Source organism: Mustelus asterias, chromosome 11 (assembly GCF_964213995.1).
Source record: "Mustelus asterias chromosome 11, sMusAst1.hap1.1, whole genome shotgun sequence".
NCBI classification, from domain to species: Eukaryota; Metazoa; Chordata; class Chondrichthyes; order Carcharhiniformes; family Triakidae; genus Mustelus; species Mustelus asterias.
Genome location: NC_135811.1, coordinates 94,294,936 through 94,306,890, shown reverse-complemented (window position 1 = coordinate 94,306,890; position 11,955 = coordinate 94,294,936). Strand labels below are relative to the sequence as shown.

The window sequence follows — 11,955 nt, the reverse complement described above, 5'->3', positions numbered from 1 at the left end:
GCCTGCTTCCGAGGGAGTTAACAACTATACTGTTTCCCTTTTTGTTATTTCAAACTCAAGAGTCGGCTATCTACGTATTTCAAATTCTTTCCTTTGTGGAGCTTAGCATTTCTATAGCCCTGAATCACCCAGTCAATCAGGTGAACTGTTTCTGCTTGTGGAACTTAACATTTCTATAACAGTCATCTACGTAATCTGTCTCTACTACTGGAGCAATTCACACCTGATCATTTTTAGATGCTTTTATAGAATCATACAGTGCAGTAGGAGTCATTCGGCCCATTGAGTCTGCACCGATCACATTCCCACCCAGGCCCTATCCCCACAACTCCTTACATCTACCCCAGCCAGTCCCTCCTGACAGTAAGGAGTAATTCAGCATGGCCAATCGACCTAACCCACACATCTTTGGACTGTGGGAGGAAACCGGAGCACCCAGAGGAAACCCCACGCAGACATGGGGAGAATGTGCAAACTCCACACAGACAGTGACCCAAGCAGGGAATCGAGCCCGGGTCCCTGGCGCTGTGAGGCAGCAGTGCTAACCACTGTGCCATCGTGCCACCCCCTTATGCATTTGGAATGCCCTGATCACTTTGGTGGCTTGCCTGCCCCTGGAAATTCTGGCTGTTACTGTTGCTAGGCAGAATTCTGTCTTTCCAGGCCTTTTAAAATTCTTGTTACTGCTGCGATATCATATCAGATCAGTCATGATTTATTGAATGATGGAGCAGGCTCGATGGGCTGAATGGCCTTTTCCTGCTCCTATATCTTATGGCACAGTCATAGCACCCGCCATTATTAGCATGCAAAACAAATAACAATTTGTGAGGAGGAAAATATACGCCACAAGCTGCAAATGCTCTCAAATTGCTGGACAAGTTGCACCTGTCACCAACCTCCCCACGAAGGTCAAAGCATTGCTGGGTTTGCACCGTAAATGTGAATGAATCTCATCATAGCTAGTTAAAGCAGGAATTTCATGCTGTAACGACTCTGTTAATGATATGATATACGGTCCTGACAGAGAACTAATAAAATTGTAACACTTCACTTCTGCTCAGTTCTAATTTGTTCTTGGTGAAAATTTATTTTCTTATTTTTCCTGTGTCTTCCCTTCGCTCTTTGCCCACTCTTTCTTTCCCCACTCTTTCTTTCCCTTTCTGTATCTAATCTGACTCCAACTCACCCCATTTCCCTCTCCAATTGCAGTTTTTCTTTCCATCCGCAGATGTCATTGCTGAAGGAGATAGACCAGTGGGTCCAACATTCAGGATGTCTGAGGCAAAATCCCTATCAAAATCGCGTTTCCAGCAGCAAGCAACGCAAAAAATATTACCCCGAAATGGAGAGAGAACAAAATCCAATTATTTGAGCCAATACAACCATAAAGCATTAAATAAATTATTGCAGTACCAAAGTGCGATTCTTGGAGATTCCAGTAGCTATGACATTCTGTGGCGTATTGTTACTCCAAGTACCGCTGTCATCTTGCCATAACTGTCTGTAAGCATTGATCTCAGCTGGAGTTCCTTTTGGCGAGTTGCCGATGGAGACTGTTCAAAAAGGTGCAAGATTATTTTAAAAATCCAAATATTACATTTACTACTCGACATACATTCACACATTCAATCATCTTAACAGATTGCTTTTTAATGGTTTTTATTCCATGCAAAAAAAACCTGTAGGTACACAAAAGAGCACACAATATTTCTAGTCTTCCCTTTGTTGTTTCAAAGAGACGTGTGATTTTCAAATGCATCATCTCAAGGTCAGCAGCTAAAATATCGATTTTAAAACTCTGATTTCAACCACATCCAATCATGAAACAAATATATATTAAAGATGAAGTATTTAATCTCAACAGCATTGAAAAAAACATCATTTTTATCATTTAAAGTTTGTAACCAAAAATGTACAATTAGAGACCATAACTTCTGAGCACCGGGGCGGGGGGGGGGGGTGTATTCCCCAAAGATGTGCTGGGGTACGACCTGGAGGTTTCCAGGTAAGAATTGCAGTGCACTTGCAAAATTCCGATGGGCAATTGCACTGCACTGTGAACCATCAAACAGTCTAATATCAATAATTACCCAGAAAATGGAAGTAGTAAAAGCACTTCCAGCTTCTGGGTAACTAATGTACAGACCCAGGCCGACTCGCGCACCCCCACCCCGCCCTCCCTACCCAGGACGCTGCCAGGCCTGACTGCCCCCAAGGGATTCCCCTATTCCCCTCAGCCCCTGAACCCCCAGGGGTACCTTACCCCGAGCACACCTCCCCCAAAATCCAAGGGAATCCATTCCGCCAGCCCCCCTGCCCCACAGGGGACATCCAAGCCTCGAGGAAGTCCCCTGAACTCCCACTCCCAACACACCCGCCTCTGGCCCCACCAGGTGTCTTCCCCTGTTCCAGGGACTTTCCCTTCACCCCCAAACCATCTGGGGATCAACACCCCAACTGTCCGACAGCCCTCAGGCTGCATGACTCCCGGCTGTCTGGTCTAATCCCACCCCTTGTCATCCGACTGGGGTCGATTCTGCTGCCCCCCACCCCCCCCCCGATTCTGCAGCGTTTGACTGAGGACCTCAGGGGCATGCTACCGGGCACATTTCTCACCCGTAGTCGGAAGGTCGACATGACAGGTTTGAGATTTCCAGCTAAGAAACTAGAAGCCGAGTGCAAACCAACTCACCGCCTCTGAGCGGAAGTTCAGGTTGATGATAGATTGATAGAGAAAAGATAGTTAATAGCGAATTAGCTTCAAAGTATATTTAGGGAATTGCATTTGTACATTCAAACATCTGAAAATTTGGAAAAAGTCTATTCATAATCAATTAGCATAGAAGAGGCACATTTAGTACATTTTTTTTTAAGATCACTGTTAAATTGGAATAGAGTTAATTTTAAATTGGTTGCCAATTTCATAAATAATCTGTAAAATTAGTTTCGATACTTCAATGCATTCCTTCTCAAAGGCTCGAATTCTTATTTCAAAAGATGCTGAATTTACTTCTTGACTGAAAAAAAAAGCTTGATATCCTGTTCAATTAGAAATTCAGACTTTCTTAATTCAAATAATTAATGACAGTGGTTAGCAATGCTGCCTCACAGCGCTAGGGACCCAGGTTCGATTCCCAGCTTGGGTCGCTGTCTGAGCGGAATCTGCACGTTTTCCCAGTGTCTGCGTGGGTTTCCTCCGGGTGCTCCGGTTTCCTCCCACAATCCGAAAGACGTGCTGGTTAGTTAGGTGCACTGGCCATGCTAAATTCTCCCTCAGTGTACCTGAACAGGTGCCAGAGTGTGGCGACTAGGGGATTTTCACAGTAACTTCATTGCAGTGTTAACTTTATTGCAGTGTTAACTTTATTGCAGTGTTAACATAAGCCTATTTGTGACACTAATAAATAAATTTAACTTAATTTTAAGCACTAACTGTTTATTTTGTTATTACCTATGTTACGTAATTCAAATAACTTTATGTGCAAAAATAAATTAACTTATTAATAAAATATACCACAGGGTATTAAAAACTCACAATTAGGGATAAAAGAGCATAATACAATAATCCATAGGATGTACATTTCTTTCAATTCCATTTCTAAATCTCCAATTATTTTTTGGTATGCAACACAAGGCCTTTTTCTCATAATGTTTTCTGAGCTGCTACATGGGACTAGGCAACATATTTTTTGATAAATAAGTTTAAGTTTGCTTTTACTCATCCATGTGTGGGTGTAATGGATTTGAAACATTGATAAACACCAAAGCAGCAAGGCTGGCAAAACTGGTACAACGAAATTAGCATGACAAGTGTGATTTGATTAAGTGCAACACAGAAAGTAGAGCTTTGGAGATAATCTGAATGCTTCTTTCAAACAAGGCTACATTGAATCTCCCATTGTCAAACAGATAAGTGGGATGCCTGCAAACAATTTATTCTTCAATTTTGCTTCTTTAAATCCAGAGTAAAAGTTTAAGGATTAGAACACAAGACTAATGAGAATCCTAAAAGACAGTTAGGTTATCTATCAATGCATTCTATGTTATTTGACTAGTTACAAATCATGGAATGATAGTGATGGATTTCGGAACAACTATATTCTACAAACTATTCAATCATCTTGACCTATACTTACAACCTCTATTAGTCAGGTACTGTAGCATCTCAATCATAGACTCATAGGGAGAATTCTTGCATTACTAATAGTGGGTAGACAACCTTCAATAATTGTCCAGAATTACTTGTTGTCAAAGTGATATCTGAGTATTTGGGGTTATTGCAAGGTCTGAATGACCTTCTTATTGAAAGGGAGGCTGGGAGCTCCAGGTCCCGATAGGCCTCAGAGGTTTTGCACGTGCGCAGACAGCACATGTATAATCCTCGGTTTTGGAGTTTTTCAGGCCAAGGTCAGTGCATCTCCATGAAAAGAAAAGAGCACAAAAACCCCTACCACATGACCCAGAGACAGATCACGACCATCAGAGAACGATCCCAGACAGGGAGAAGTACCGGTTAAAGTGAAAGAGGAGCAAAGAAATAGGTTCCGAACAGAAAAACTGCTGATGATGTGGAGGTACCAGTGTTGGACTGGGGTGGGCACAGTAAGTAGTCTCCCAACACCAGGTTAAAGTCCAACAGGTTTATTTGGAATCACGGGCTTTCGGAGTGCTGCTCCTTCATCAGGTGAGTGGAGAGTTGGGTTCACAAACATGGCATATATAGACAAAGACTCAATTGCAAGATAATAAAGAAAAAGGGCAGTGGTCGGTAGAGTTTAATTAATGAGGGCTCAGAAGAAGCCCTGGAAATCAAAGAAACCAGCAAGCATTGATGATCCCGCGCTGTTGGGGCAAACGTACCCACTTTGGAGCAATAGTACACTCTCTGCACAGCGTAGCCGAAAAGCTGTAATTGCGCTGCAAGTTAGTGCTGGAGTGTAGATTTGGGAATCCTGGGGATTGGGGTCTCGGGAAACGAGCGGCACGGTAGCACAGTGGTGGGCGGCACGGTAGCACAGTGGTTAGCACTGCTGCTTCACAGCTCCAGGGTCCCGGGTTCGATTCCCGGCTCGGGTCACTGTCTGTGTGGAGTTTGCACATTCTCCTCGTGTCTGCGTGGGTTTCCTCCGGGTGCTCCGGTTTCCTCCCACAGTCCAAAGATGTGCGGGTTAGGTTGATTGGCCAGGTTAAAAATTGCCCCTTAGAGTCCTGAGATGTGTAGGTTAGAGGGATTAGTGGGTAAATATGTGGGGGTAGGGCCTGGGTGGGATTGTGGTCGGTGCAGACTCGATGGGCCGAATGGCCTTCTTCTGCATTGTAGGGTTTCTATGATTTCTATGAAACAAGATCAAAACCTTGTGAGGTGGGCCATTATTGAAGCCATCACAGTTGGACCAAATTTTGGATAGACTTCCAAGGTTAGGTCTTCAAAGATGAAGACTGGAATCCCTCAGGAGAGAGGGACAGTTTCAATGAGATTGACTGACTCACGTCAGGATGGTTGACTGAGAAATTCGTGGAACCTGCCTTGTCATATTTTCTATTTAATGTGTAGTGTGGGTGTCAGATCACATGTTCCTGATATTAATCCTGAATGTTTGACGATAAACTGTTTTATCCTTCTGACCTTGTCTAGTAAAATTTATGTTTGCTTGTTCAGAAACCATGGAATTTTGTGGTTTTATTCTCTCACCAAGAGTCTTGGATCTCAAAAACTTTGTCTACGTTACTGGCTCCTATCCAGATTGTACCAAACATTTGAGGGTCTGGCCCAGGATCATAAGGTACCCAAATTGAAAACTGTTCGATAGCATAACAGGTGCACAGGTCTCAAAATGTCATGAATAAAATGCTGCTTTGACTCTCGACTTCTGTGATTTACCATGTTTTAAGTAGCATTCATGTTTATTTGTCAGTAACTACATTTTCCCAAAATGTAAACCAATGAAAAAGCCAATATTGTGTTCCTAGGACTGCCTTACACTTAAAAAGGACAAATATTTTAAAAAGCGTTGAAAAAAAATGTGGACACTTTGGAGGAAAATAGTTTCATGAGTTATTACACCGCTATGCACTCAAGTCCCGGAGCTGTAATTTTAACTCAAAACACTAAATTATCCTCACAGTTGTTAAAATTTATTCGTGGGTGAAATTAAATTGGGGATGTCAACCCAAATTGTATCAACCTCCTTTTCTCCACTATTGAAGTATAGCATTAATCCATTGATCAGAGCACATTAAATGTTTGCATGAATATTGCAGACTGCTTTCATCTCCCTTCAGTTTATAACTTCTGGATCCATTTAATTTTGTAATAACTTTCCAGCTTTGTTCATTTTCCTGCCCATTAGTCACCAGTTCAATATGTACGTCTAAGAACTAAAAGCAATCATTCTCCAAAATATACTTCTTGGGGGAAAAAAAACACACTTCTTAGGTATTGAATGCTGTGAAATGCAAGAATTATCTCAGAAACAATAAAAGCAGTTTACATACTTACACTCATAACCAGTATCCAATTCAAAGGCATGGATTGCTTTCATAATACCCTCTGTAAGTTGTTTAAAGCGAGTGCTTTCCTGCAGACTCCTAAAACGTGTGGTAATATTCCTTTAGTATTTCAAGATTGATCACAAGGAGGTACACGTCATGATGGAAAGTGAATGTCGCTTAGATATCAAGTGTAAATTAAACATTATACATTCACCTGCACTAATCGCAATCAATGATAAAACATAGCAAGAAAGAGCAGCAATAAAAAAAATCATACATCTGAAAACACTCAGCTGTCATCAAGAACAGCACTGCATATATTAAAATCTACTGATCTACCAAAACAGACAAATCGGTGACCCTTACGAGTTTTCTTCAATCCTATTTCTCTCGTGAACTGTAAGGTGGCTATAAATTTAGTGAGGCACCATCAATCGAGCAAAGACTAGTTTGTATGCAAGAACAAATAGGCTTTTATTTGCAAAAGACTCGGAGCACACCCATGCCGATGAACTGGTCCAGACTGAGGCAGGGGGGTGGGGAGTAGTCGCCTTTATACCTGGACCGGGGGGGGCGGGGGGAGGAGTCTCGGGTAGAGCCGGCAGGGATGTGTCCAGGCATGTCACATATACAGATAATAAGCTAATAGTGGTTTACCACACACTCCAATAAAATTGCTAGCTATATTCAGAATAAGTCTAAAATGCAATTATATATATCCATACACATTTGCACTGTGCAGCTTCTGGATTGAACTCAATGCCATAATGAGACACAGCAGCATTGAGCTTCCATCAATTGCACTCTCATTTTTCTGCAGGTGCTGAAATGTTTTCCTGATTTTATTTATTACCCAGGGGAATATGAGCATCGCTGACAAGGCCAACATTTGCTGCCCATCCCCAAGTATCTGGTGTTGAGCCATTTTCTTGAAGGTTTGTAGTCCATGAACTTAATAGGTTGTCTAATTATTTTCCGTGTTTTATTATCTGTTCCAATATTGCCAAATGTGAACACTCACAGTGTTAAAAGCATACAGAAATTTTGTGGACGTCCTTTTAATGTCCTCCCATTATATTTGAAGTCTCCGAATTATCCATAAAATTTGTCTTCCCTCTGACATTGAAAACACAAATTTGAATGCAAAACCCCTTAAGTAATATGCAGCACTAACATTAGCGCTGAATACAAATTCAAGTCCTAAGTACAGTTTGGTACGGATCTGGAGAAGAAAATAATCAAATTGAAAGCATCTAGGGATGCGTGTCTAAAGTTTGACAGACTGAAGTCTCTGGGCCTGTGAGCGCCTCCCCCCACCCCACCAGAATGGTTCACTCCAGCGGAGTTTACTACTGCGCCCCACTAACAGGGAACATGAGGCCAACCCTGCTGGAGGGAACAGAGGCCATTGAGCCCCTACCAGTAGGATGGGGGTAAGGGGGAGGTGCTTCCTGGGCAGTAGCAGCCTGACTCCCAGCGCTGCCCAAGCGGCAAACTGGCAATGCCCATGGGGAATCTCAGTACTGCCCATCAGGCAGTGCCAAGGGGGCAGGGCCAGAGCCCATTGGGGCGGGGGGGTGTGGAGACCCGATAGAGGGGGGCCAATCGGCAGAGGTGGGGGAGGCCCCACTGCCACTCTGCAAAAGGATTGGTAGATTCGTGACAGAGAGTGGATGGCAACCAGGGCTCTCGGAGGTTGAGGGGGGGGGGAAACAGACTTCGGGGCAGCGAACCAGGGTCATGCGGCTGGCCAGCGTTTGAGCTGGCTAGCTATTGGGAGGCTGGAAGGGTGGGCCTGTTGCGCTTGCGTCGATCTCGGCACTGACAGATCGGCGGGCGCATGCACAGTTGCCCACTCAGCGTCATGCTGCCGACCTCTCCAGCAGGAACAGGCCCTGCCCACTGATTTTCAGACTGAATCTCGCCAGGGCACTCTGCAGTGCTTAGAATGTTGGAGATTTATACTGAAAATCCCACTTAAAAAACACCAGCGGGAATTACTCCTGTTTTCGCACAAATTCAGCCCTTAGAATCTTTTTTGGGAGAATTGCTCCCAAATTAATGAAAAACGAAATGCGAAAACAAGAGACTATGAACATTGAAGTAATGGCATTGGGGGAATATTGAATGAGTCAGAATGTACAAGAGTCACTTTTCTTTATTCTTATTGGGACATGTTGTCAATCTCTAATTTCCATTTCAGAAAGGGCAGTTAAGAGTCAACCACGCTGCTGTGCGTCTGGAGGTACACAGAGCCCAGACCAGGTAAAAATAGCAGACTGCCTTCCCGAAAGAACCAGATGGGTTTTTTTTAGAACAATTGATGATGGTTTGATGGTCACCATTATTGAGACTAGTTTTATATTCCAGATTTATTAATTGAATTTAACTTCCACCAAGTGATGGTAGGATTTAAACCCATAACCCCAGAGTATTAGCCTGGGCCTCTGGATTACTAGTCCAGTGACATTACTATTATGCCACCATATTCTGCAGGTGTACGGAGCAGATAACTGCAAAACCTACAGAGGCATGTGGAGCATGATCTTTACTGGTGTAACCCAAGATATACCAATGCATAAGCCCTTGGGCAGATTGCTTTTTTTCTGGTGAGAGCATCCTCCAATATAGTATGTGAACAAAAACAGAAACAACAATTTTTACCTACCTCTTGCTAACCGTGTTGTTACACAATGGACACTGTATAGTACTTTTCTTCTCATCAAAAAGCTTCAATATACAGAACCTTCATAAAATTAGAAAAAGATTTTTAAAATTAGCTGGAGAATAAGCGACAGCATAACCAATGTTTTACTAACTGCACTGGATCACTGCTCCATTGGCAATTTTTCAATGAAAACAAGCATAACATAACATTCACAAATTCTGTTTCATTCATGTATTAATTAGTTTCAGTATCACGTCTCACCATTGGTACTCATAGCAATCAAAATCAGATGATTTTTTAAAAATTCTTTTACATATCCAGTGGCATTGCTCACTCGAGCTAAAGCAATGAATGGTGGGGTTGGGGTGACCATCCCAACATCTTGGATACCTCCTCCCTATTCATTGATTGGAAGAATTGGAATAAGTGATTGATGTAGGGTAAACTCCCAGGCCCTGGAAATGAAGCAAATTATCGGGTCCTTGGAAGCAGATGCATTTTCAGATGGAAGTTAGACCAAGTGAGATGGGGGAAGAAAGAGTTTCCCGACACTTGGGCTGGAGAGCAGAATGCTTTCGGCACAAGTTACAGACGTTAGCACACTGCCTCATCTGTCGGTTTGTCCTCTGGGGGTCAGTAAACCGCTCTCAAGTCACAGATCTATACTTTTCCTATCTATTTAGCTGATGTATCACACCTAAACTACTGCTCCTAATAAACTACTTTAACATCACTGATGGAGTTTTCAACTGCCTATTCTGGGTAATCTGTGACTCCCGAATTTTAAAACTATTTGTAAATTTCAGGCTTTGTTTTAAAAATAAAACATTGTTTTACATTTTGCAAAGCGTGGCACAGGAGGTGCAAGATTTTTGTAAATTCCAATAATTTAATGTTTTTTGTAATCAAGCATTTTGACTAGTTTAGCTTTCTTTTTTAAGCAGTTAAGAGTGGTAACGGTCTGAAATGCTCTGCCTGGGAGGGAGAAGGGATGAGTTAACTTATCCTTTAAAAAGTCCCTGGATAAGCACTTTACACGTCATAGATTCCCTACAGTGCAGAAGGAGGCCATTCGGCCCATCGAGTTTGTACCGACCACAATCCCATCCAGGCCCTATCCCCATAATCCCAAGCATGTATCCTAGCTAGTCCCCCGATACTAAAGGGCAATTTAGCATGGCCAATCTACCTAACCCGCACACCTTTGGACTGTGGGAGGAAACCCCATGCAGACACGGCGATAATGTGCAAACTCCACACAGTGACCCAAGCCGGGATAACATAACATGACATTCAAGGCTATGGGCCAAATGCTGGTAAATGGGATTAGGTGGGAGGTCAGGTGTTTCTCACATGTCGGTGCAGACTCGACGGGCCAAAGAGCCTCTTCTGTACTGTATGATTCTATGATTTACATTTTAACATGGAAATACATTAGTCTCTCTTCAAAACTATGGGTTTAGCATACACCTACACAGGGACAAAGTCCTATAATTCAAATCTAAATAATGCCATGAGATTGGATTTAAATAACTGGCACTCAATTCAAAGCAGAGCTGTCGGTAATATAAATGGCTGAACGAGAGTCTCAGCATTTTGTTTTAAATGAATTGTCCAAAGCAAGGAGGATTCGCTTGGATCAAATGAGAACAATCGTGTCTATATCACACACACTTATATATCTTTTAGTATATATATATATATATATATTATATAATATATATATATATATTAAAAGATATATATTTTTTATATATATATATACACACACACACACAAAAATGCTAATACAGCAGAATCATAATTCGCAATAGAGATTGTAAAAATAATGACTGAGCTGCAAAAGAGCATAGTTTCTACTGTAATTACAATTTGTATACATGACTGTTACTTGTTGATGTAATGTTAAACACATTTTAAACAAACTTGCATTTATGTAGTACTTTTCACAACCAAAGGTTGTCGCAGAGCTTTACAGCCAATTAAATATTTTTGAACTTTAGTCATTGTTGCAATGTGGGAAGCATGGCTGCCAATTTGCACACAGCAAGGACCTACAAATACAGCGTGATAATGATGAGGTTATTTGTTTTTAGGGATTTATGGATAATTTATCAATTTAGGGATAATGACTGGCCAGGACAACAGGCATAACACGCCAACTCTTCTTCGAAATAATGCCATGGAATCTTTTATATCCACCTGAGAGTACCTCAGTTTCAAAGTCCCATCCTAAAGATGGCACCACCAACTCTGCAGCACTGACTCAGTACTGTACTGGAGCGTCAAACTTCATTTTTGTGCTCAAGTCCTGGAGTGATGGCAACTCAATCATGGCTGACTCACTTGACAGTCAAGGTCTGAGATAAATGTCTCTTCACCTGCACGAGTCAGCAGGTGCCGATTCAGCAAGCAATAATACCAGAAAATCTGTCAATCATTTATTTTTAAACCTAACAGGATTACTAAGTATCATGTCTTCAGACAAGTGGATATTTTACTTACCGACAGAACTGATGATCACATTTTGTTGAAATTGGTTCTTTCATCAGTTCTAAGCTAATACATAAATAATAGGGTTAATTCATGAATGCTATACAACAGCAAAAAAAATCAGCAACCAGCAACTATTATCACTGAATGGTTAAAGCACAGGCAGCCATTCAAGGGGCGGCACGGTAGCACAGTGGTTAGCACTGCTGCTTCACAGCTCCAGGGTCCCGGGTTCGATTCCCGGTTCGGGTCACTGTCTGTGTGGAGTTTGCACATTCTCCTCGTGTCTGCGTGGGTTT

The 11,955-nt window shown here is 42.2% G+C and overlaps 1 protein-coding gene across 1 annotated transcript in view; it reads right to left on the bottom strand.

Annotated features, from left to right (window-relative positions):
* LOC144500977 (breast cancer type 1 susceptibility protein homolog) overlaps nt 1-11,955 on the bottom strand; it is an 88,129-nt gene that overhangs the window by 65,419 nt on the left and 10,755 nt on the right. Inside the window, exons 4-7 of the mRNA XM_078224476.1 lie at nt 11,669-11,722; nt 9,164-9,241; nt 6,503-6,591; nt 1,417-1,556 (exon numbers count right to left, since the gene is read on the bottom strand). Of these exons, the coding sequence (XP_078080602.1) occupies nt 1,417-1,556; nt 6,503-6,591; nt 9,164-9,241; nt 11,669-11,722 (361 nt within the window). The remainder of the gene's footprint in view (nt 1-1,416; nt 1,557-6,502; nt 6,592-9,163; nt 9,242-11,668; nt 11,723-11,955) is intronic.